Here is a 27,146-nt window from a genome sequence, read left to right as displayed (position 1 = left end):
GTTAAAAAAAAGTATTTATTTTCTATTTTTCTGCTATGTTTCATTACAAAAAGAAGCATAACAAAAACAAAACAGAAGATAGCATTTTATTAGTGGTACATTAATGAGCTTAAACAACTAGGTGACTTATGCTTGTCACAAATACATATTACAAACAATCACAAAACCTTAACTAAAATGAAATAAATAATTTGAATAGCTTTTCTTTATTTTTTTAATATTTATAAAATATATAGGACTTTCTATTACATTTTTCAGTCATTTTAATCCATAACAAATTAAAATTTATGACATATATTGCAAATATGCTAAAGGGATAAGAATAATTTAAAAAATCTTTAAGTTCCTGGAGGTATGAAATAATAAATCTGTTAATGTTTATCAATTTATTATCATATATCCAGATTGTGCATACCCTGCAAAAATAGCCATTTCTTCAACTAATATACATATGTTTCTTTATAGTATTGTAAGTTTTTAAATATAAAGCTTCATGGATGTATGCTTCTGTTTTACAGTTGTGCCTAATATGTAACTTTCATTAATATATACTGAATATATTCCATTAGTATATACTAATATATAGACACACGCATACACACACACACACACCTCCCACATACATACACACAGCATTATATATTAGTATATACTGAACAGCAAAAGAATCTCTGTGACAGATAGCTGGGATTCCTGTGGAGAAAGTTGTTGAAAGTGGAAGGCATGTATACCACAGTGAAAACTGACTAGGAAATGTAAATGAAAGCATTTGTTTTCACATTGTTCAATATATTTCAAAAGATTATGCAATGTACTGTAATAATATACAGAATCTCAACAGATTTTTTTTTTTATTCCAGCATTCCAATGTTTTTTTCTTTGATTCCAGGAGCATATGAACCACTGTCTCTGCTCAACTTCCTGAAATTGGAGCCAAGCAAGTAGAAATGTGTTGCCATTATAGAACTTATTCCAGGAAAATAAAATAATTCTACTTAACAACCCTCCAAGTCAGGAAAGCACTTAAGCACAGTTATGAATTTATTTGCTATAACCTGAAAGTTAATCACACACTCAAGCACTCATCCTCTTGCTATCAACCTTAACACCGTACCCTGTCCGTGTACAAGGTTTAGAGGCTCCATTATGTAGCTAAGTACAGTTTTGCATCTGTCTGATCAACAGGAGTGAGGGAACATGGAAGTATGCTTGGAGACCCCAGAGCCAATATTCAGGTGTGTGTTTGTGTGCAGATGGGGAGAATGATGCAGCAGGGAGAGGACTGACCAGCATGGGGTAGCCTGCTTGCAGCCAATAGTGTCCTGGTGTGGTGAGGGGAAAAGTGATGCAGAATAACCTGCCTGGGCACCATCAGCCTTTTTCAGCTTCATTCTGCCCCTTGCTGCAGCACAGCATCCCCCTCCAGGCACTGAGCTCCAGGGGGCTACATGTGAAGCTCAGCTTTTTTAGCTTTTTAGCTTTTTCTCCAAGGTGCAAAAGCAGCAGCTGCCACAGCCAGAGAAATGTCTGGCACCAGGACCTGGCAGACTTGCTGGTAGCATCTCAGAGGATTTTTCCCTCTGGACTCATTTCAGCTGGGCTGCATGGTCTGAAAGCCCACTAGGACCTGGAACTGGGAGGCTTGCTTAGTGTCATCCGGAAAGAAACAGCTCATGTGCTTGACGACTGCTCTGTGATAAAAGAATTGCAGGAGTGGTTGTAGGCAGGAGCCTGGATTAAAAAGCACATTCCTGATAAAATGAAAACACTAAAGTAGAAGCACCTCTAGTTCCTTAGAGAAACAGAGAGAAAGAGAGACACATACATGTGCACCTTCAGAGATCTTAAGCTATATTCCCACCCTGTGTTTCCCTTTTGAAGTGCCTGAAGTGCAACCTCAGGCATCTAAGACAGGTACTTAAATTTTGGGAACTTAAGTGAGTCTTTAATGTTTCCCATCATACTGAACTGGTCAGAGGTGTGAGCTTTAAGCTCCGACTCATAACTGCCTGAGTGAGAACTTTTTAAAATCAGCTTTAACTTTCAGACATTAGACTTTTTCAGAGACCAAACCACCACATAACGAAATAGAAAGTGAAATGCAGGGCTTAGTGTTTTCAGTGTTAATAAAATTTCCAAAAGCTTTCTTGAAATTGCTAAGAAAGAATGAAAACTGATCTGAATTTCTAAGGGCAACAGTTGTACATTCTCAAGATCTCAAGTCTTTTTTAACATTTCGTCTGATACAAGAAACATCTTAAGGCATTGAATAAACCAAATCACATGAAAAGAAACAGACTGCAATGTTGACATGTTTAAACTACACATGTTTAACCGTGCACTTTGAGGTGTTCTGATAAGTCTCTGCATTTAAAATAAATAAATATAATTTTGTGGAATCAAGAACTAATTTAGAAAAAAAGATTTTCATGATCCTTTTCTCAAAACATATTGATACTCTATATTATTGGTTTGCATTCTTAAGAATTCTAGTTTGAATAGACAAAACTTGAAATGATTGGTTTAAAAAAATAGCCCTCTTACAACTAGCTCTTCTCCACTAAGTTCTTGATGTACTTAATTAACATAATAAAAAGGCCAACAGCTAAAAAAATATGCTGATCTTTATTTCAAAGGTGCCTTTGTGCTACTGGAATGCAAAGCTCTTTTGAAAATCTGTAACTCTTATTTTTAAAAAGACGTAGAAAACGAAACATATTAATTTACTGATGAAATCAAGAATAAATGTATTAAAATTTGTAACGCTTCCATAATAGATTTATGCTAACACTATAACCTAGCATATGATTAGCTCTGTGAAGACCAGATAATCTAAAATTCCCATCATAAAACAAATCAAATCAAGCCAAATACATTTAGTTATACTTAAGAGTACATATTTTTGGTATACTATATAACATCAATAGGCACGGTACTATAAAGAATTTTCTTCATTAAACTTACTTGAAAATATCATGACATAAAGAGAACAAATTAAGTATTATAATATGGATTGGTTTGTTTACTCTTTCTTGTTAAAATATTGGTTTTACTTGCATACAGATTTTTAGCAAAAGCTGATGGCTCATTATAATTCTGTTTTTTCATTGTCGATGGGCTGTGTTGACTTACAAAACACTTGTATTCATTATATGTTATGTGTGAAATGACAACCTGCAACAAAAAACCTGAATTTTGACATATGCACATGGAGTTCACTATGCTTTAAATGTAGGTATTTAAATGCAAAATGTAGCCATTTAATATGTTTATAAATTTTATTTTGGTATTTCAGGATTAGTTATAACACAGAATTTAAAATTTTGCCTCTTTGGTTTCAAGACTGAATTTCTGACCACGTTGCTCTACAAGGGCAAGGTTGGATGCAGAGTCACCTCTGAATATTCTGTGAGGTCACTGCACAAATGTCTGCTTCATTTACAAATCAACACTGACCTGCAGTCAAAGCTATGACATCTTATATTCTCTGAATAATACTTTTCTTCTTGAAAATAAAAATACTGATGAAGCCCCACCAGTTTATCTCCTTAGAAAAAGAACAACAACAAAAACAATTTAAAGGCTAATGTGTTTCTTAAATGTTCTGTATTTAATGCACAATTGCAAAACTCTCAGTGATGAATGCAGGTGTTCTACAAACAGAATTCTTGACAGAGATCTTCAGGATACCCTGGTAGAGTCTCAAAAGTTCATGTCATTAACTCCATTCTGCACAATGAGTATTTGTTTAAATTCTTTGTGGGAGGCTTTAATATAATGGAATTCCTTCATTTACAGAAATTTGCAATTACATACTTTGTGCTGGTTTGGGTGCATGTTATGCTCATTCAAGCACGTCTCCTAAACACCTCTCAGACTCAGTGATGCAACTGCACATCACTTGAAGAGTTGAATAGAAAACATTCAACCGGCAGCTGACCAGTTTCAGATTCTGCTATTGATAACAGAGGTGGTAGGTAGCACATGGCCACACTGTTGTGACAGCTGAATGCCACAGAAATGCACTGAAGTGGAGGAGATTTTTTGGGAGCACTGAGAACTGCCATTAAATGATATCAGGCTTCTCTTTTCAGCACTGTCAACGCACTGCCAAAATTTGTGTTTCCAGTATATGCTTTCTAGACAAGGGCAGTGCCTGAGTTAAACCTCTTAAACCACTGTTAAACCTCTTAAACTGTTATAGCTTTAGATTCAAAATATCTGGGGTTTGTGTCCCAAGCTTGAGATCCTATGGACAACCATGGTACTTTTATATGTCCTTCAGATGTGACCCCCTTTTTTAGGGACAAGTCTTATTAAAAACTTCATGATGGTGCCTATGAAAACATTGGATTTTGATACCACTTAGTGTATTTAATAACTGGATTGTTACATCATTCCAATGAATTTAGGATGGAAAATAAATGTGTAGCCCTTGGAGGTGTACTAATAGGAAGTATGTGTGTACCAGAAGACCTTTGGAAGTGATAAAAGAGTTCCCCTCCCCCAAATATTTTCAGATTATTTGGAACTAGTATCAAATTGGATCAGCTGTAATACAAAACAATGTTACTCTCACACATGTAAATCCAAATCTTTCTAATGCAAAGCAAAAAAACAGAGACATGATTTGCTCCTACATTTCATTCATCTTTTGTTCCTGCCTTGCACTTTGAATTGCTCCCATTTGGATAAGCTCTCCTCTGGGTTCACTTTTGAAGTATTAATCATCTTAACACATAGGAAGGGATGTGATAGAGTTAGTCTTTCTGCTAAATGAGGAAGATGGTGGCCCTGCCTCATAAGTGCTACTAACAAGTCTAAGTGGAGGGGAAAAAAAAAAGGTAGTTTTGATTTCAATACAATAAATAGAAACCCTAAAAACTACTACCCCAAGCTACTGAAAATGTATACCTTTTTTCCATCATCTTCACTTGTTTGTGTCATAGTGCAAAATTAAATTATATTATAAAATTGCAATAAAACAAAGTTATTAATTTTAAACTTAGAAAATGATACTCTGAAATGATACTCTGAAGCTAGTACTTGGTCCAGAGTGATGCAAAGGTCTTGAAAAACAAAGAAATTATGCATTCTGTAATGCATTCTTTATAGCTTATTCAATTTATTCCTGTCTTACTATCAATATATATATATAAATAACTTATTAAGAATTCAAAGGGTAAAATAATTTTTCAAGCATAATGAAAAATGTCTGTTTGTTTACAGTTTAAATGAAACTTAAGTTCTACCTATGATGTGAAATCAAGGTTAACCATGGAAACAATGAATTAGATGGGTTGTCTGAAACAATTTCAAACTCTTGTGAACAAAGACATATTTATGGTATTTAATTCTTAACAAAAAATGGAGAAAATAAATAGATGACACATTATTTTTTGTACTTGCACTTAATTTATAATTAAAATTAAATTAATATGCCATTATTTTTACTTGAAGAAGAGGGACTTACCCATGGAAAAGTGTTTTTTTTCATTTTGTGGCTTGTTTGTTTTGTTTTTAATGTACCAGCATGGCTATATGTTTGCAGTTGTTACTTTCAGATGAAGAGAACAAAATGGAAAAAGTAGCATGATTCCATGTATGAACCCAAGTATGGATTTAAAACAGTGCTTAAAGTGCTTTCTTATTTGAGGAGGTACTTACACAAATGTCTTTTCATGCTTATCTCCTTTGTCACCATGTACTGTATGCTTGCTCTCATTTATAATATAATGATATGGCATAATGTTCATACTCAGAGTTTAGTATATTGTCATTAAAAACATCTGAAAAGAGGAAAATGACAATTCTATTTGTGTATTATTACAGCAATTTGAAATTTTATTAAATACTCAAGTGCTTCATTTTGCCGTTTATTCCTTTGCTTCCAATGCTGCTTAAAGCACTATGTAAGTACAAATAGATAATACTAAAAGCATATCCATCCTATTCTGGGGTTTTGACTAGGATTATTTACTGATGTCTTGCAGAACCGAGATGAAATTATGATCCCACGTGACCATTTATCTGCTGATGCTGCAAGATGTCTTGCCTCCAGGACTGGTTTCCACATACATGGTTCACCAAAGGTCTAAATCTTATGAATATTTATACATTTTTATGTCTCGTTGTTAAGTGGCAGTGCTGTCATGGGGGATGTCAAGTAGAATACTTTAATTTGCCAGTACCAGAAGTTGTGGGAGCAGCAGAAGCTGTGGCTTGGCTGCCTACATACAAAGGGTCCAAGCAAGCCACTTTGGCTGCAAAGAATGAGTGGATACAGTGAAGGACTGCAAACAGGTTAGAAAACTCCAGCTCCTGGAAGTGAAAAAAAAAAAGATTAAACATGAAACGGAAAAGCACCCCACAAGCATATAACCAGGAATGAACCACTTTTACAACAGCAATAATTTTAATAGCTTGATGTAATTCTGCTAATGTAGCTTGTAATTCTCTATTATAGGGACTTAGACATAGAAAATGGAACATTTTGTAAATAATTGCTTGGAGGCTAAGATGGACAAATCTCTGGACTAAATGCCTCATAGAAATGTGAGATCCTACTAGCTAAAGGGGAAAGAAAGTGACACTATATAATTTTTATTTTCCCTTAGGTTAATGCATATCTGGAACTTTTGCTGTTTAATTTAGATAGAAACTTTATGGCTGTGCTGTAACAGTCTGCATACCTCTGGACTACAACTATTTAACTAATGTACCCACAAAAAATAATAATGTTGAGTTCCACATATATTACATTTGTTCATCATGTCTCCTCACACTATTAATCAGCTATTAAATCACACTATTAAACAACTATTTTCTTACCTGATTCTTTAATATATATATTAAAGAAGAGAGGACATTGTGGATGTGATAACTTAGTTAAAGAGTGAGAAAACTAGATAAGTTTTCCCAGAACTGATTTGTGAGACTTTAGGGAGTTGAAGGTAAACAATAATAACTTATTAATATAAAGAACTTGCAGGTGTTGTTTTCCTACTCTTTGTTTTCTTTTTTTTTTTTTTTTCAAAGATTGCTTATAAGAAAGATGTTCTGTTAATTAACAAATCAGGTGAAATGTATTGATTAATTGACCAATCAGGTCTATCTGTATCCAAACCATGTATAAAAAGGAGAATCTGAAGTAAAACTATCCTATGCTGTACTAACAAGCCTTCTGGTTAGTCTGTGTTGTTTCTTACTCAACAACAAGAGGACATATTTCCAAAATATGCTGCTATCACACAGTGATGATTTGGATTTGTTATTGGGCCAAAAAAAAGAACATACTCCATGTTTTAAATTTATTAGGAATATTATACAAATTCCTTATTTTTCTGCTTTGATTTAAATTTCTTTATAGCCCACTCAGCTTGTTATTATACTAGATGGGACTTTTTTAGACTCCACTAGAGAGGAAATAAACAAAAACTACATTTTTTTTACATATATAAATTTGCTCCTTTATGTCTAATTGACTTTATTGGATGAATGTTTTAGGTTATTTTCAGTATGTGTTTTTGAAGCTGATATTTAATCAGTAAATATCTGTTGTATTGGAAAGCAATTACTGAGGTACTTCAATGTATACAAGTCTAGGGAAAGAAGTACAGATTTTACATCTTTCTGCTTTGATTCACTGCCCATACAGATTTTTTCATTACAACATGAAGCCAGTAATTGCTATCTGTGGTTTATTCTACTTGTCTTTCCATCTAGCATTGGTATTTCCAGGCTATATACTGACAGAGTTTTGCTCTTTTGTTTAGAAGAACATTGAAAATATTGTAAATTCAACAAAAATTGCTAAATCTCTCAAATGACATCAACCTGCAATTTTCTGCTTCTTGAGACTTCCTGGAAGACATTGCTTCCTGGAATACATGGAGATATTCACAAAGCCCTCATGGGTGAGGGACAACAGCACGAAAGTAGACAGGTGGATGTGCAGAGTGTCCAGTGATGTACTGAATGGGTGAAGCTTTGTTCAGGTCTCCTACAGTCTCAGCAGATGTCCTTCAGACGTGCTCAGAAATAAACTGATAACATCCCATGAGATTCTTTAAACTCCCCTGATGACCAAATCTCAATAAAGAAGATAAAATTTATGCCAAGTTTCACAAACCTGCCAGCTGTGTCTATATAAAAAAATAATCCATTTAGAGACGTTCTCAGTTTTAAACCCAGAGAGAAGGGCAATTTTATCACTATGCCAAAATGAATTTTTTCCTCTCTCAAATTTTAAAATAAGAAAATTTATCATAAATAAAAAACCAGTGGTCATCCAAAGATGAGGAAACAAGGAATTATGGAAGCTATTACAGAATAACAACTGTGGGCCATTGGAATTAAATTATTTCTCAGTTAACTTCATTTTATTAATTTATTTATTTACCTTTTCAGTACTATTAAAACACACCTGAAGCTTAAGATAAGGGAATAAATATTTAGTGGAACCGTGAAATATTTTTAATACCAATTGCATATATTTTTAATATCAATTGCATGTATTATCTGTAGAAAGACTACAGTTCTACCTATGTCTCAACAAGTTAACCATATTAAAACAAATGCTACAGTTTGAGAATTGTTCAAGTCAATTAGGCAACACTACAAGCTAAACGTTGTTACTGTCATAATTACCGCTCCCGGACACTGAATTTTTACTGTGTATGAGTATAATTTTTTCCAAGACTTATCACAGCTTTCTGCAATAGTAACACATCAGGAGTATTCACTGTTCAATTGACCATCAAGGGAAATGGGTGAGGCAACAGAACAGCCTCTGAAGGTCCCACTTGATAACTGTTATCAATAGTAATGGCACAAGAGGGAAATTACCTTGACGGCAAAGAAGAGCACTGAGAAGTCAGCAAATGCTCGGTTATTATTTGCAATGAAACACTATTCCTATTTCAGTGAAGACATGCATTTTTAACTGGAAATTGAAGCAATATGAAGCACAGTAGGCTGACTGCTATGTGGCAAGTACATGTGGGTCTAATTAATGGCTGCAACTCAGTTCCCAGAAACCTGATTGATGGGAACAGGACCTATCAGGAACAACACTTCTCAGGCAGATTAGCCTAATCACAAGAAACCTTAACAAACAGATACGACTCCATGTAGAGCTGCTGACAGACAAAACATGCCCTCACTTCTGCTGGGAACTTGCCCTTTAGGTGTCTCCACTGCTGCCAGCAGACACAGGAGAACCCACAGGCTTTTGTGCACCCCCACCCACCCTGGTTGTTTTTGTACACACTTTGTCCTCAGCCATACTTTTGTCCGAGTACACTTTCCTCTAGGCAGGGTAGTGTGTACTGCACACATAATCCAGATGAAGTTTCAAGTGAACAAACAGACAAACCCTAAGAAACCTGAAAAAATATGCAGTTAAGACATTGAAGGTGATACCAGCAGGGAAAGTCACATGTTCTGAATCCTCCAAAAAGCAAAGAAATCCAAATTTAACCACACCTACTTGTCCATGCACGAGTACACAATTTACTATTATTATAATTTCCAGACTGTTGCCTGTACACCTCACCTAAGATCCTACTCTCCCAGGAATATCAGTGTACCCTCTGGTCTTTAAATTGTCTTTCTAAGCTATCTCTTGATTAAGCTGCTCTCACCCTACATTGCTGTCATTATACCAGCCACCTCCAGATTATTAATCTGAACATGTGCAGTTCCTGCTGAGGACAACGTAAGTGGGCAAAAAGGCACGTGAGAAAGATGCAGTCATTGAAAATGTCAGAAGTATATTGGAATTCTAGTAGCTTTTCACAAAAGAAGTCTGGATTGAAAAGACAGAGAAAGAAAGAGAAAAAAGAGAGTTTTCCTAAAAGAAAACAAACTCCAGAAATCTCTTATTGCATTGCATTATACATATATTATGTAGTATGATACAACTACATAGATGACACATTTACAAAATCCAGCAATTGTATGTTTTGAAGTACCCATTACCATGAGTACTTTAAAACATATTAAAAAAAAAATTCAAAATGTGTTGTCTTTCATCCATATATAAACAGATTATATGAGAAGATATTTGTTAATCAAAAGTGGAGTTACATGGTCTCTCTGTATTTGCATAGAATCTGATCTAAAGTAGATATTAGACAAATAATCCATGTGTAAGACGTGGGAAAACTAAAAACTGAACCACAGAAACCAACACAAGTCAGAAATCTGAACTCTAAAATTCAGTAACTGCAACTGAGCAATCACTTTATAAAAATCTTAAGGCTGTATACTTATAGCCCATTTAAAGATGATACTCTAAATGTGAAGAGCACTGTGATGCTCACTGAAAAAACCCTCAAGGCTAAGAACAAGGATTAATTTAAAATTGCATTTTGGAGAACAGACTTGAAATGAGCAGAAATGTCAGTTAGGAAAATGATGCAAGCACCCATCAAGTCACCTTGCAACAGGAGAAAGTGAGTATTTTGTTCACAGTAATGTGATCAGTAGTCATTAAGGATATTTAGATTAGATTTCTTTACAAGATAATTTCAAGTACAAATTAATTGGCATTAATTAATACTAAGGTAATATTAATTAATAATGAGATTAATTTGAAATCCTTGAAGTTAAATTTCTCCCTTTGCTGATACCATATTTGGGCCTTCTTTGGCTTACTATATTCAAATAGATGAAGACAATGGACTGGACCTTCATCTTGATAAACTTATTTTTGTACCCACTTCAGTTTTACTGCTTAGATTAGGAGTTCAGCCAATCTGTGAACAAAAGCTCACCTGATGCCACACAGCAATGTGGCTTTGCCTGAGTTTTTAAGAGAACTGTTGTGCTGCAAGTTGCAGGAGGTGAAAGCACAGACTGAGGTGTAGCGTTTGAGTCATACATGTTTTACCAAATATACAGAGACCCTCAGTTCCCAGTTTGGTAAAAATTCAATAATGTAATTAGATGATTTTTATACACATCACTTACTCCAATGTTTGGAGGCATATGTTTATATCTTGGAACAGGAACTCTCCAAGATTTAAGGTACTCTTCTGTTTTGTCAGAAAAGTCTAATACTTAGATTAAATTAAAGATCACACCACTCTGAATTTATTAAAGTCCTTAGATTGTGTATCACCTCCAGAAGCTGCTGTGATACTACTGAGATACTAATGTATCATTAAACTATAGCTAAACAAACAAACAAACTGATAAGTAACTAGATGGGAAGGTCTAAGAGAATCCCTTTTGGGCCTTACAGATGCAGAGAAAGCTTTGCCCTCCTGTGTTTAGTTTTTTTTTTTTAACCCAAACCAAACAGCTTCGTAAGAACAAATACAGGGACACATTGGCTCCACATTCCATCAAGGTGACAGCTCTATTTTGTGGCTCTCACTCATAAAAATTTCGTCTCACTGAGCAAAATTGTGCAATATCTCCTGCTGAGTGACAGCTGGGAAATAACCTACAGATTGGAATGTCTAAGGGGTATCAGTGATTAATGCTGCCCTTAAGTGGTTTTCTTGACAGAAACCACTTAGACCTTGCCTTAGATACCTTTTTAGTAAGGTGTTTGCTTTCAGGCATCGTGCCATAGACCCACTGGTGTGACCTATGGTAATTATTGTTCAGATTTTTAGACTGGAACTGCTTAAATCCATGAGGATTTCTTTTATTCTATATTATATATCTTTATTTTTATATATTATTATATATCTTTACAATAACATAATTTCACTTAGAGAGAAGCCAAACAAATGCATGAGTACAATGTCGCTACAGAAAAAAGGCAGTATTTGAAATGTTTGAACAGCTAAAATTATTTTAAAGCTGAAAAGAACAATACTGGGAAATAAATTAAACTGCAACTCAATTCATAGCAATTCATAGTATTTCTCAAGGCATGCCATTTTGAATTTTTTAAGTCAGGCATGAAGCACACTATAAAAAACGTTGACATAAAAATCTTAGCTATTTAGTGTCAGTGAAGGACTTTCTTTCACTTAGGAATATAAACTCTGGTGGCAATTGTTTTTCCCAAAAACAACAACAACAAAAACAAAACAAAACAAAAAAAAAAAAAAAAAAAAAAAAAAACAAAACAAAAACAAAAAAAAAGCTAAGTGATGAATGTACGTGGTGCTGGACTTTACTCCAAAATGCATTTTTCCTAGATTTTTCTAACATTAATATTAGTATCTCACTATATTCCACCAGAATACAGAGAAGGTGCTAGAAAATTATGAAGACAGTATGATAAAACTTAAAATGTTGATGCATACTTATTTTTTTACCCAGGAAATGTATATCTACAAGTTGGAACACATTTCTAAAATAGTAATGAATTTATCTAAGTTTGGATCAAAATTCAGTAGATGAGCACTTTGTCACTCTTGATTCTGCAGATCATGAATAAGTGTTCTAAAGCTAAAGGGTATTATCACACAGGTTCAACTTGCCATAATCACACACATCTGGGAAAGCATGAGATGCACAAAATGTTCTGCATTATAAATGAAGGAAGACACGAAGAATTTGGATTTTGATAGCACATATTTTTCTGTGAAGCTATATAGAATCATAGAATCATTTAGGTTGAATAGGACATTTTTTGAGTAGAATGGTTAATCCAGCACTGCCAAATCCACTACTAAACCATGTCCCCAAGTGCCACATCTACATATCTACACCATCCCTTTGGGGGTGGTGATTCTGCCACTTCCCTGAGCTGCCTTTTCCAATGATTGACAACCTTCCTGGTGAATGTATTTTTCCTAGTATTCAACCTATACCTCCCCTGGTGCAACTTGAGGCCATTTCATCTTGTCCAATCCCTTTTTAATTATGAGAATAGGCCGACCCCACCTGGCTACAATCTCCTTTTAAGCAGTTGTAGAGAGCAGTGAGATTCCTCCCTGAGCCTCCTTTTCTCCAGGCTAGACAACCCCAGCTCCATCAGTTGCTCCTCATCAAGCTTGTGTTCCAGACCCTTCACCAGCTCTGTTGCCCTTTTCTGGACTCACTTCACCATCTTAATGGCTTTTTTTTAGTGAGTGGCCTGAAACTGAACACAGTATTTGCAGTGTCTAGAAAGTTTCCTGCTATGCTCTGCTTCCACCTTGCTGCTTGGGAATAAGTAAGTGAAGAGCCCTAATACATTGGTGCAATGGTTCCTCAATTTTTTGGTTTTATTATCTGCTGAGTTCACCTTTCACTACATTCTGATTATTCTCCATGTATTATAACATGGGGAAAAAAAAGGAAGAGAATCATAAGGAAAGTGTGACAGCAGTGGGTCTCCAGGCCAGCTGCATTTAACAGGTGATGATAACCATGTCATGAATATTCATCAGAACCTTTAACAGATGTTTTACAAAATTTCCATCCTCTGATTTCAAATGAAGCCTGCATACAGTATTCATGAAATCTGGCATTACAAATATTTCTAAAAATCTGATTAACACTTCTTAATGACTCAACAGTTCCACAAATAGCTATACTTCTGACTCAGGAATGTAAAGCAAGAAAATAGAGGCTAGACTGTTCCACCTCTCCTTATGATGAATAGTGCTTTAAATCTATGAAAGGTTTAAAGAATACAGAAGGGGGTTATCCATAAAATTGTAAGTTAACAACTCGAAAATATATGACCCAAGAACCTTCACATTCATTTTGCAGGCACATTTATCTACATTTCTTAGACTAAGCAACATACTTAATATGTAAACAAATTGGAATGGATAGAAGTGTTCGTTATAAATGCCACAGCACCTTCCAAAGAGAATATAAACTAACATCTTTGCATAGAGTTGATATGCTTTGCTCAACAAGAAAATTAATTAAAATTAACAAATTTTTATTTCAAAACTGAGTAATGTGAAAGATTAAATTTATAGTAAAGAGCAGCAACCAGGGAACAAGACAGCATATTAATCAGCATGTTAGGAGGCTTGTATAATACTATGGCTTCATAAGGTGTAATGTGCTATTTCTACCTCAATAAAAGCACCAGGATACCTCTAAGGCTTGTGTATGTCCAGCATACTTATGTATCTCTAAGTGATTTATATGACAGATATAATTTAAAACATTAAAAAACCCTATTTTTTTTCAAAATCTGTATTTTATTCTTTAGTTTTATTTTTAATGTAATTCAGTATTAAAAATACATTCTAGTTTTACCAGTTTAAAAAAAAACAAAACAAAGCAAAACCAAAACCCCCAAAATCCCCAAACACCCCAACAGTGTGCCATTCTTGGACTCCTATAAATTTTTGTTAGTGCTAAAATAATGTGCTAATATGACAACAATAGCAGACAGATATTAGAAAAATAATGATGACTTTCATCCTTCAGCTGTACATAAGAGTAGGATAAAAGTTTACAATTACTTTCTTAAGAGTAAATCATCCTCATGACATTAGGTTAAACTCTCATGTCTTATTACAGCTGAAAAAATATTCTGTACTACTAAAAATATCCCTGAAGAAAATCAGAAATAAGGAAGTATTTATCTTTGAGATGCAGCAGAACATAAGGGTATCAAAACCATGGTCCCCACATTTTATTGCTATTGATTTAATGGGGACTCTTACATACCTTTATTTTACTGAGTAAACCACTCAAAATCAAGTAAATAGTTGCTGGGTAGAAAATAATTAGCATGAAGCATAAAGAGACATGGAGGAAGATGCTTAATGTAGCTATTGGCATTTAAGCACATAACTATCCCCAAAACAATGCATTTATTTTTCTTTATATATTTTATAATACTCTACATATTTAGCCCTTATAAACAATTTATTTAACCATTTCCTTTTTGCTCATGGAATTGTTTTGTTATCACGTTCATTTTGTAATTTTGTCTCCAACATGGTCAGGAAAAACAATATAGTAAATCCTTTAAAAGCAAAGCTTAGACATTCACAAGAATATAGTGTTTAGATTTACACTAAAATTTGGATTCTAGTAAAAAAAGAACCTTGACCCAGACTTCAAGGCAGTTACAGCCATCACAGACCATGGAAAGATCACCTCTCACAAACATTGGGACAGTAAATGCCCTCATTCTCAAAAGACATAAACTGAAGTAAACTTAAAGCTCTCACAGCTACTGTTTTCATGAATTAACTCTTGAATCAAAAGCACAACTGGAAAAGCAACTCTTCTGATTTTGCATTAGACCCAGACACTTCAGTCTTGTTAGGAAACATGTATTTAATCTACACTTTTTTTTTTTTTTTTTCTCTGAGAAATAAAAACAGATTTTCAACCTTTACTGAGTTTTATTCTCAGGTTAACTTGAGGTTATATTTTCCACCATTTCTGCATGATACAACTATACGGGGAAAAACAGGGTACTCAAACTTTATCCCAATGACAAAGAGCAGAGTTGGAAAAAAAGCCTAAACCCATATATACCATACATCCTGTATTTTATTATTTTTAAATCTAATTGCACCTTTCAAAAAAAAAATTAACTAGATAAAGTTTCAATTTCATTGGTTTTCTTTGCATTTTTTGAGCATTAACCTAATATTTCCAAGTAACTTAGTTTACTATTCTTCCCCACTCCCCTAGCTGCTTTGGAAATTGTATATTACCTTTCGACAAACAATGTATTGTTTTTACCTTTGCTTCGATTTGTTTAGTATCTTGGTTTTGGAACAAAAATTTGATTTTGCTCTTCCCATCATCTGAAGAACCTTTGAGCTGGGAAAACTTGTATCTCCAAAGCACAGCCTAAAAGGAAAACAAAAACCAACAAAATATTAAAAAATCATACACAAGTGTCAATGCAGTTATCATGAAAATTGTATTAGAAATAGCTGATCTCCTTACAAGGAAAGTTTTAACACCTCTATGGTACATAATTAAATTAAGGTAGTGTTCTATGGTCAGATTCCTTTAGTCATATAGATATGTTATACTTTGGCAGTGCTTGAATTACACTTGTCAGACTACATTTGTGAAATTTACCCTGAAATTCCTTTATCTATATTTAATATTTAAATAAAAAAAGAGAAGGATTTTTTCTCCTGATGATCTGTGGATTCCCCACTATATCTGACATATTGATCTGACATACGAGCCCCCTCTTTCCATATTAAAAAAATCTAGTATTAACATAAAGGGTATATCATAATAAAAACAAATATATATTTTTAATAGATAAAATAATAAAATTTCTTAAGGACAATATATTTTGAGTTTATTTATGAGAGCTCTAGTAAGGAATTTGAGTAACTCATTAATTCTAACTGTCTCATTGGCCTTTCAAGTAATTATATTATGAATTGCATTGTGTCTTGTTGAAAAAGACATAATGCTTTATAAAATAAATATACAAGTAATAAAACTTACAGATGTCTATAAAAATCTCTTTAAAATTACATCTAGTGTGGTTTTATGAATAAAAAAACAATTTTAAACTACTTTGTTTAAAAATGGAAAAGAGCTATTTTTTGTTGTCTTTTCAACCTCATTTAAAGATATCCCCCACCATCTAGGTATTTTGGATTTTTAAAATATTTCATTGTGATTCCAATAGTATTTCACATAATTAGGAGGTCAACATCACTTACATTGTGCTACTACTTGGATGAACATTAATTTTACAGGCATCGGACAATACAGAAACTTAAGGCAACCCTTTTGTCTAAGGGTTTATAAATTACTTTCTCTCAGTGGTGTAGGAGGGCCCTTAGTCTTTATTTATGAATGATTTACTATCTACTGGGGGAGGTCTACTATTATGGGGGAAGTCAAACTTTTAACTGTCCTAAATCTATGCAGGCCCCTCTGCTTTGGGATGTGTTGGTCCCTATGACTGGCAAAAAAATCTCTACCCTGCACCAAGCTGAATAAAGTTTGTTATTTTTGTCTTAGCAACCTGACGAGAAAAGAAACCACAAGGAGAGCATCTTAACTGTGCACTATACACAAAGCAAGTGCTAGAATTTTTCTCCAAAATTGTCTCTATATAGTTGCCCCTTACAAATAAAAAAAAAAAGAATCCTAGTCTCAGCACCACTTTCATTCTCTGCTTGTATGTGACAGGTGAGCTCCCATTTGCCATAAACACTGTTAGGGACATCCGTTTCACATAAACTACAGGAATTTGGCAGTTTATGTGAAAATATATCCTATTTGTTTCAAATGTTGTCCTCCTGAGCCCACCAATCTGTGCTACAGAAAATAGAATAGCTTCCCTCATTTCAGCGTTTGAAATTCCTTTGACGTTGTTTGATCAAAGATGTTTATTTATATTGTACAAGTAGTAAGGTAAAAACAAAACTAAGCAAAACAATCCAGTATACAACATCATTCAGGTGGCTATATTCCTACCTGCTTTGTAAACTCCTTTTTTTTTAACAGATCTATGAAATCTTGCCAGAAGATCAAGACCATTGCCTTTCTGCAGGGACAGCAAATCTACTTAAGTATGTCATTTCCTGGATGAGAAATGTAAAGGGCATTGATTGTCTCTTTATCTCAGGAGAAAACAATCAAAGCAATGAGCTATCATCTTTCTCTTCTCTGATGATATATGGAGAGGCCAGGAGAGAGATGCAGCATTAAAAAGGACCCTTAGATGTTCAGGCAAAATCCCAAGGTACCTGGCCTTATTCCCAGTCAGATTAAGTCTGAATGAAGATGAAGGATGCATAGAACTGAGGTACTTTGACATTTCCATGCTTTGCCAAGCACTTCATTGCCATTCAGAGGAAAGAGAATGACAGTCACACCAAACCACAGGCATGACTCAGGAACACACTTCAATTTATGCATAATGTCGGTTTTGGAGACTCCTACTTAGCAGAGGCTCTTACTTAAGAACACTGCAAAATCAGGTCTATAGTGTAGAGAGAACTAATCCCAACAAAACTGCACTTCAACATCAAGATACTAAAACAAGCTCTTAGAACTGACAGTCTCTGCAGAGACAATTAATTACTCTTCATCTAAAGTTTAAGGAGTAGAAATGCTATTGACAATACATGAAATGATTCCCACATGAAAGAATTATCTGCTGCTTTTGAGTGATCTTCAACAAGTTGCACACACTTTCCCTCAAAGTTGTCCACATGAGGGATTGGTCATTTGCAAAAATAAGAATAGGGAAATGTTGTAAGCTTTAAGTCACTAAGTTGTGAATGCAAAATATTTCAAGCTAGTCACCCTGACTACTTCTTTTTTCTAGAGAATCTCTAAATAAAAAAAATCCTACATCCTGGTTTAAAATGGCGAGAACTGGTTCATTATGGTAGAGTCTGGATGTGTGTTTGCTACAATATGCTATACTACATTGAAAGTGTAACAGATAGCTTAAACCACTTAAACTTAGAAGTTCAAATTCTAGATAGCAAAAGTTGAGAAAATTAGTTAATTAAATGCCCAGTAAAATCCATTTAAATCCTTTCTTCTGCCAAAGAGGCCGAAGTACTGCCCTGTGTAGCCAGAAGTGCACATAAGGGATACAGAATGCTGTGACTGCAGTCACATTGCTTAAAATAAAGTATCTTGGGCATCACTGGATTAATCTCTCTGGTTGCACATGTTCTGAGTGTGGTTCTTTTATTTTTTTCATTTGCATTGCTACAAAATGCATAAGCAGTGAACAGGGACCATACCTATCCTTTTTCCAATGACTACTTTATAGTGCCACTGTAAAAAAGGAGAGACCACACCCACTCACCTGAGCACCAGTTTCACAGAGATGTGCAACTACAGCAGGGACATTAACACATGAGAGAGAGAGAGAGTTTCATGTGTTATCTTTCACGATCCTATGGGCTGACTTCAGTGTTACAGGGTTCCCTGTGATTACGCTTCCAAATTCTATTTTTAATGGCTAATTCTCCTGCATTAGGTATAGGTATCCTTGGGAATTCTGATCTACACCACTGTCACAGTCATTATTTTTTAATGTTTTTGAACCAGAACCATTTGTTGAATGATTGCCTCAGAAAGTTAACACAGGCTGTAATAATTTTGTACAAATATATTTATGTACGCATATTGACTTTTAACCAATAAGTACATTTGTAAAACATGCTGGCTTTTTTGAAAATTGTCAAACACCCAAATGTGTGTCACATAAAATATTTCTAAATCAGTTTTCAGGAATTATGAAATACAAGCAGAAGTACTACTAACTGGTGAGCTTAACACTCATAGGGCTACTTTTAGCTGACAAAAACAGCCTGTTCTCTTCAAGTACTTCCCTCAGTAACTGTACATAACCTGCATCACTGAGAATATTTTACAGGTCTGTACACAGCATTTATAGGAAACAGTAAATTTTTGTTTGCCCTAAAATAGGTTTGACAGGTGGGTCAGGTGCCAATTCCTTTGAAAGCACAAATTGCAACTGAATTAAAAAAGATTTTCTTGTAGACAGTGGCATCAGCTACTCTTGAGGATCCTGACACACCTTTCAAGTCATGGCACGCAGCATTATGATGCCTTGATGGAAGATGAAGAGGAGAACTCAGGATGCACTATTTATTGCTTCTCAATGAATGGAAGAAAAGTGAACTTTCATTTAATGAGTAGAGATAGAATTTAGGAACAACAGCAAGGAGTCCAATTCAGCAAGTGGGGACCAAGGTACACACTGAAAATACTACCAGTGCCACAAAGTATCTGGCATAATTAATCCATGTCTTGAAAAATGCACTCTAAGACAATCTCTTTGAACAAGTACAGTATATATCATGCATAAAATTGAAAACAACCAATAAGATATAAACCTGCTTTCTGTATTTTACACCATTTAATAAAATTACCTTCAAAGAATACCAGAATGCAATGCAAACAAATAAACTGTGCAGACAAGCTGACAAATTAGATTTAAGACTCCTCTCGAGATGTTATTAAATTATTGTAATAGCAAATCATCAAAAAGCAAAATCCTGTATTCACTGAATTAGCAGGATTTCTTTTCCTGTGATGTATCTGGGACCAAGATTCTTCACCAATACTTTTTAATGAGAAATATTTTATTTATAAGTAATCATCTAGGACTCATTTGTACTAGTCTTTGCAAACAAATTACTGCCTTTTATCTTTCACTAGTGTTATTCTACTATAATTTAAAAGGATGCTCTCTGCCTGCATATTTTTATTTTATATTTGGTACATAAATGCAACATATAAATGACACATGGAATAAAAGCTATTGACTTCTATACCTGTAATACAGTCACGCAAATTAAGAAATTATATTGTTTCTATTCTTAGCAATAGTGCTAGATATAGAACACATATTCTTAAAGGCACCTTAAAAAATACTTTCACGTTCAAATTATATGTCAGTTTGCTACTTATTCCCAGAATCTTGGACTAATCCACATATAATTTAGGTGAGATGACATCAAACAAAATCGCTTTCCATCTAGGTAATGACATCAGAAATATGGAAATGCATCATAACTAGCTATCTTTATTTGGGCTATGACTAGGAATATTCATTAAGAGTTTTTGTTTGATTTTGGGTCAAGGAGTTTGTTCTAATCCTAAATAGAGACCAGATTATCAAACAAATATAGAATGAATAGATGACTCTGTTTTTACTTACCATGCTCTATGGAATATTCATAGAAATGTGAATGTCTGACTAGTCCATGGATCTGGGATAGATATATAATTTAGGATACAGAGGGCATTAAGCAGTGCAGCTAGGAAAGAAAATGTGTATTTTTTCAACATAGGAATCTCCAACCAGAACAGATTTAATCTGTTTCCTGTGGATTCAGTGATGAACTACCTTTAATTTATTATTTAACAGTTTTGTCTCTTCTGTGTTGAATTATCCACTGTGGATCAACTCTCTTCTTGCACTAGACTATTTACACTTAATAAACTTGAGCAATAGTGTTTGCACCACATGCTACAATGGTGTCATTTCACCTGCCAGTGAACCCACATGAGGAGCAGCTGAGACCACTTGGAGAAAACTAAAGGAAGACCTCATCATAGTCTTCAACTTCCTTGTGAAGGAAAGAGGAGGGGCAGACACTGATCTCTTCTCTGTGGTGACCAGTGATAGAACCTGAGGGAATGGCCTGAAGTTGTGTCAAGTGAGGTCTAGACTGGACATTAAAAAAAGCTTCTTCACCCAGAGGGTGGTTGGGTACTGGAACAGGCTCCCCAGGGAAGTGGTCACAGCTCCAAGCCTGAGAGAGCTCAGGCTGTGCAGTGATCTCAGGCACAGAGTGTGATTCTTGGGGCTGTACTGTCCAGGACTAGGAGCTGGACTTTGATGACTCTTATGTGTCCCTTCCAACTCAGGATATCCTATGATTTTATGAAGTGCATCTTGTCTACATACATGATCTATGGAAATCATAAACACAATGCCATTCCATTGGCATGAATCACACAGGATTTATTATATAATAGCAAAAGAAGTTTGGCCTTCAGTAGGATGCTTGGAAAAAACCTAAGTGTGTCAGTGTTTTATATTGATTAGACAGCTACATCCCAGATCACCTGTAAATGGTGGATTTCTTTTAAACAAAGAAATCATCTTTATTAAGGAAAGGATGTCAGAGGTCACTTTTCAAGTTCTAGTTTCATCAAATTCGTTTGTTGTCTTTTCCATCACACCTTCAAAAATCTACAGCTGTTTCCAACACTGCCTCCTTTTTTTCTTGATACTCTGACTGTTTGGATTATTCTTCCTTTTAGATTTTTAAGGTAATTTTTTAATGTGTGATTTATTTTACAGAATTATGCTAAACTTCAATGGGCACCTTTCAAGCTAATGCTGTTTGTCGTCTAACTAAAATACGATACTCCTACAAGTCAAACTAAATCAAGAGCTTAAGCCCTCCAGGTCCTTGTTTCTAAGAATAAAAGTAATTGAGTCTTCAGGCACCTGGGATACACCTTAATTTGTCTGTTTGTCTCATAGCTAATTGAGAAAGATTTCATTCTTGCCAAGTGACACTTTGTCCAGAGTTGTAGCAGCAGTAGGGAACTGAGTAGGATTAAGATCTTGTTCATGCTCAGTTCTACTGTGTTACTGATCTCCGGAGAGTGTCTTACTACAAAAGAATTATGGTCTAAGGCAATTTCCTTTGTCAGCTGCTGCAGCTTTATAACTGTAAAGGGAAAGACAGGGGAGGACACAGAGAATAAAGAACAAAAATGAGACAAAGGAAAAAAGCATGAAAGTCAGCCCTTATAAAATAACTGTTCTTGTCCATTAGTGAAATTACATAAATGCTAAAAGACTAGAGTGTATTTGCTTGGTGCTGATGGACAACCTACCAACATTTGTTTCTAGCCACAGAACATAAAACTGTATGAAGTATGCTGATGGCTTATATTAAAGTTATAGTAGCTATTTGTTCAACATTTAAACCTTGAAGCATGTAATAAATATTTTTTTCACAAGCGTTACATCATTAAATCTCCATCTTCCAGTGAGCCTGGTTTTTTTCTGCCTTCCCTATTACTGAAATTTGAATATCAAGAAGGTTTTTATATGCTGTTTTATTTCAATATGCTGTATATGTATTAGTTGCATGAAGAGACAGACAAGGTATGTATCCCTAGAAAACATGGGAGATTGCTCCTAAAGAAATTAAGAGAAATACTGATCTGTGTGATTTAGTAGTCTTTTGGTATGGAAACCAAATTAAAGATATTTGCAATGCTATTTATTGTTCATGGTATATTCTCTTTTTTTGGTGAAGGTTTCTGCAAGAGAACACAGGACAGGTACGTTGAGGTTTGTTGATAGATACCTTGTGGGCCATTATGGAGCCTTTCCTTACTTTGTTCTAGCACCAACATATAATTCAGAAGCACCTTAATTTATTTTCAATCCTACAAGGGATATTTTTCTTTTTCTTCTGACAAATATGTATTTTTGACTGCTGTTTTAATGAGCAGTAAATATGATGGACTACAGACACAGCATTTTGCTCAGATAGGTATATGGCAATGTATATTCAAACAAACACATACATATAGTATTAGTGGAATTGATGATGCAAATATGCACATTATAGAAAGCAATTTTAATGAATATGTCAGTAAACCATAAATATATATAATATACATATATCCATGTATATCCCCCCCATACATTTTTTTATGGAAGCAAATTAAGAATCATTTACTGAATGGCACTTGAGTAAGTAGTTTTATACATTGGATCACTTTCAGAATAGTAGTTAGATTAACTTCTGTACATGTCTTGTTATTCTGTTTAATCTATCAATCTCCATACTTAATTCTCAAGGTAGCTGTTGCGGCTGCAAATCTTATTTATAAATTTTCATCATACTATCTATATATGTCCATACTTAACAGAAATTGCCCATAAGAGAGTTATATTTGTTCATTAAAACATTAACTATATATTAGTTAATGTTAGACAAATTTAGGACATGAGTGCTGGGATGTAGTTAGGCAGGACTTGAGAAAACTGTTTTCTCCAGTAAACATTGATACACAATACTGCAAAAATGACCTAGGATAAAATTTGGTATATAACTTCTAAGAACTGCCACAGAACATTTTCCATCTTTTTAGAATTTTCATATTTTAAAACCAAATAAACAAAACATTTAGCATATGGAACATATCTAGTGAAAACTTTCTTTCTGGAGTAGATGCTGTTTACTAAGACACATTGTAGTGCAAGAAGTAACTGAGCAGAATCTGGAAAATGTGTTAAGGCAGAAAATAAAACAAAATATCTAAAAGGCATTCACAAAGATTAGCCAAATTCACTTTTCACAGAATACTAGCAATGAAGAAAGAGGGAAGTTCAGTGAGGGGATTCTATTCGACATCCTGTATTTCAAATAAAGCAAATAAAATTGGTTAAAGCTGGTGGGCTTTTTTTGGAAGAAGTCTCCAGTGAAAAAGATGTTTTGAGGAAACTCCCTACTGATTAGAATTACATTACTGAGTATGCCAACACAGGAGGTAGGTGGCTTTTTGACTCCCAGTTTATAACTACCACAAATGAAGGACTACATCATGAAAATAACATGCCAGAATTGGCTTGGGCTATGTGTCATGGTTTGCTTTCAAACCATACATTGCTAATGAAATGTGACATCTTGCACTGGAACTTTATCTATGAAAAGTGCTACAGAAGAACAAGGGCATAAATATACTCATCATTACTTTTTAAGGTACAAGGAGAAACATTACTTTGTGGACAAAATTTTATTTGGTAGAATTTTTACCTCAATTGAGAACTAATTTTCTTAAATCAGATTTAACCAGGTAGTCTTAAAAGCTGTTCATTCTCCTTTCAGGAAATTACAACGGCTTATTATAAAGCATCATACCAAAATACTCCAAATGACAAACTACCGTTGGATCTATGAGTTATCAGTCAGAAAATGAATAAGAGAAAGCAGAGAATATGCGGCAGAAACAGCTGTGATTTATGACAGTGCTGTTATAATCACACCACAGTACAGATTTTTTCTGATTAACTCAGTTTAATACTTTGTGTACTCATATTTATCATAGGTGTGCATAGACACAGAAGCAATGTTTTAATCTAATTATGATGTTTGACTTGAAATACATTTAGTACAGATGACAGTTTTTAACCACTACTTTCAGTTTACATAGTTAAGTATTATTTAAGGATTAAATGACAGCAAAGAAGGAAACAAGCCTACACAGGGTTGTAAGGCTTTTTCTGGAAATCATAAATATGATGAAAGTCATTACCCCCTATACAATTGTTCATGAAGACTGGGGGGGAGTTTGGGTTTTATAAAATTTGTGAAATTTTAACTGCAATTTGTCAGGGCATGCTGTACAAAATCTATTCCCTTACTTGAAATGTGAGAGGAAGAAAAATTTAAATATTGTTGCACTGCTTAAATAACTGGAACATTTGAATATCTGAATAACTGTTAAAATCATGAGTTAAAGAACTTGGCTTCCTTCATTTCAGTTTATTAATAATTATGCACTTATAAAGACAACTCACAGTCAGTTCATTAGTTATTAAGAAAGAAAACTTAAAATACCATGAAGACAGTATCAAGTAGAAGATTGACATTGCCTGAAGATATACTGACGATACCACTGCAACAAAATATTAGACAGGACTTCTCAGAAAGTATTTTGTTTCCAAAACATGAAAATGTCATAAATAAATAAGAATTTTTAAAAACCAGCAGATTTCTCCTCCAGGTACTTGTCAAGACTTTTTGTGAATTTATAAAAATATCTTGCATCTGCAGGGTTATTCTCTGAGTTATTCTGAGAGAAATACAGAATGAACGGTTCAATCTGACACTGAACTCATGAAATATGGCTTTAAGTTAATCTTTACCCAAAAAGGAGTGATTGAATTTGGTATGAGCAGTAGCAAAATAACAGAAGAGAACATGTACAGGAGGAGGACCACTAAGATGATCAGAGGGTTGGAGCATCTCTTTCATGAAGGCAGGCTGAAAGAGCTAGGGCTGTTGAACGTGGAGAAGAGAAGGCTCCACGGAGATCTTATTGCTGCTTTTCAGTACTTAAAGGAGGCTTATATAAAAATGGAGAAAGAGCTTCTACCAAGGTCTACAGTGACAGGACAAGGGACAATGTTTTTAAAGTAGAAGAAGGTAGAGTTCAGACTGTACATAAAAAAAGAACTCTTATATGATCAGGGTGGTGAGACAGTAGAACAGAGTGCATCATGGAGCTTGGGTACCCTGACATTGGAAGTGAAAAGATAATTGTACTGATTTTTCAAATACAAATTGCAAAAAAATCCTACAATGTATAAAGAATTATATGTAAATATCATTTTCATTAATGGTATGTCATTTTAAATACTGTTTTGGTCTTTAATACTGAGTATGTTGATTCATAGGACACTTGCTTGGACTTTTGTATACCCTAATTCACAAACGTGCATGTAAATATTACTAAGATATGAGTGATTTAATTAAAATTTTATTCATGTTTTCCTTGTCCTGAAATATTTTCCATTTTTTTTCACTTTTTTTTTTGGAAAACAGATTTTGCTTCATATGAACTTCATAAGGTGGAAAATAACATTTTTAGCTTAAGTGACTATACAGGTCTAGCTTGCATTTCAGTATATATGAGATTAGCAATATTGTTGAAGAACATTGCCAGCATAGACACAACTTACACTTGTCATCAGCATAATAAAGATATCTGAATATATTTTTGGCTAAGAGCACTACAGTCTTCATCTTTTCATAAACTGATGGAGACTAGGTAATGTTTTTCCTATTTGAGCACCCACTAAAACATCGTTGACACACTTCGATTTCAGACATTTCACCTTATGGCTTATTTGACAATTTTAATTGCAGCAGTCACTTGGCAACAGATTATGTTGCTTTCTATTGTATTGTTTCTTTTCTTTTCTAATGCAATTGCCATCCTTATCTCACACTGCCCAATGCCTGATTACCTAACAAAACAATGTCCTTTTTTTTTTATTCATGGTGTAATGCTATATTCTAACATACAATACTGTACATATAATACAAGAAGTAATGGATTCAAACTGAAAGGGTGCATTTAGGTTAGATATACAAAAAAAATTCTTCACTACACTTTTACATATATATATCTAAATATTGGAGTGTGGGGGAAAACCACTTTTTTTTTTTTTACTGAGCTACTGCGTCTTAATTCTGTTGTACTGCTATTTTAGTGTAATACCTTCTAAACTGATAGTCATGTTTCATTGATCAATATTACAAAACTATTTGCTTAACAAAAAGAAACAAAGTTACATTAAGTGTTTGAATTTAAAATTTATCACTTTGTGCAAATAAACAGAATGGAGTGGGAAGAACAAAAGGGTTTGGGTTAGTGGAGTAATGAGGTGGGAAGGGTTGACTTAAGATAGAGCACAGGAACAAATTCTGGAGTCAAAAGGGCATTTTCAGCAATTGGTGGTGGCAATGTCGCGGTATCTCAAAGAAAAATAGGTATTGAAGAGAAGTGGAACTCAGAAGAAAGATTTCACCTTTTCACTCAGAAGAAAGATTCTACTGTTAACAGCAGAGTCGAGTAGTAGCAGTAAAGCCTGAGCACATTTTAGGACTCACCAGCAATTAGTGTAAATGTCAACATATGACATACTCAGGGTCTCAAGGATTTTACTGAGACTTGGATGTGTGATAATGCAA

At 34.3% G+C, this 27,146-nt stretch overlaps 1 protein-coding gene across 1 annotated transcript in view; it reads right to left on the bottom strand.

Annotated features, from left to right (window-relative positions):
- Positions 1 to 5,827: 5,827 nt before the first annotated feature.
- SNTG1 (syntrophin gamma 1) overlaps positions 5,828 to 27,146 on the bottom strand; it is a 312,663-nt gene continuing 291,344 nt past the window's right edge. Inside the window, exons 17-18 of the mRNA XM_053965314.1 lie at positions 15,619 to 15,729; positions 5,828 to 6,321 (exon numbers count right to left, since the gene is read on the bottom strand). Coding sequence (XP_053821289.1) covers positions 6,163 to 6,321; positions 15,619 to 15,729 — 270 coding nt within the window. The 3' untranslated portion in view covers positions 5,828 to 6,162. The remainder of the gene's footprint in view (positions 6,322 to 15,618; positions 15,730 to 27,146) is intronic.

This window comes from Vidua chalybeata, chromosome 1 (genome assembly GCF_026979565.1).
Source record: "Vidua chalybeata isolate OUT-0048 chromosome 1, bVidCha1 merged haplotype, whole genome shotgun sequence".
Lineage (NCBI taxonomy): Eukaryota > Metazoa > Chordata > Aves > Passeriformes > Viduidae > Vidua > Vidua chalybeata.
Note: the sequence above shows the minus strand (reverse complement) of the source record. Positions and strands in the feature narration are given on the sequence as shown.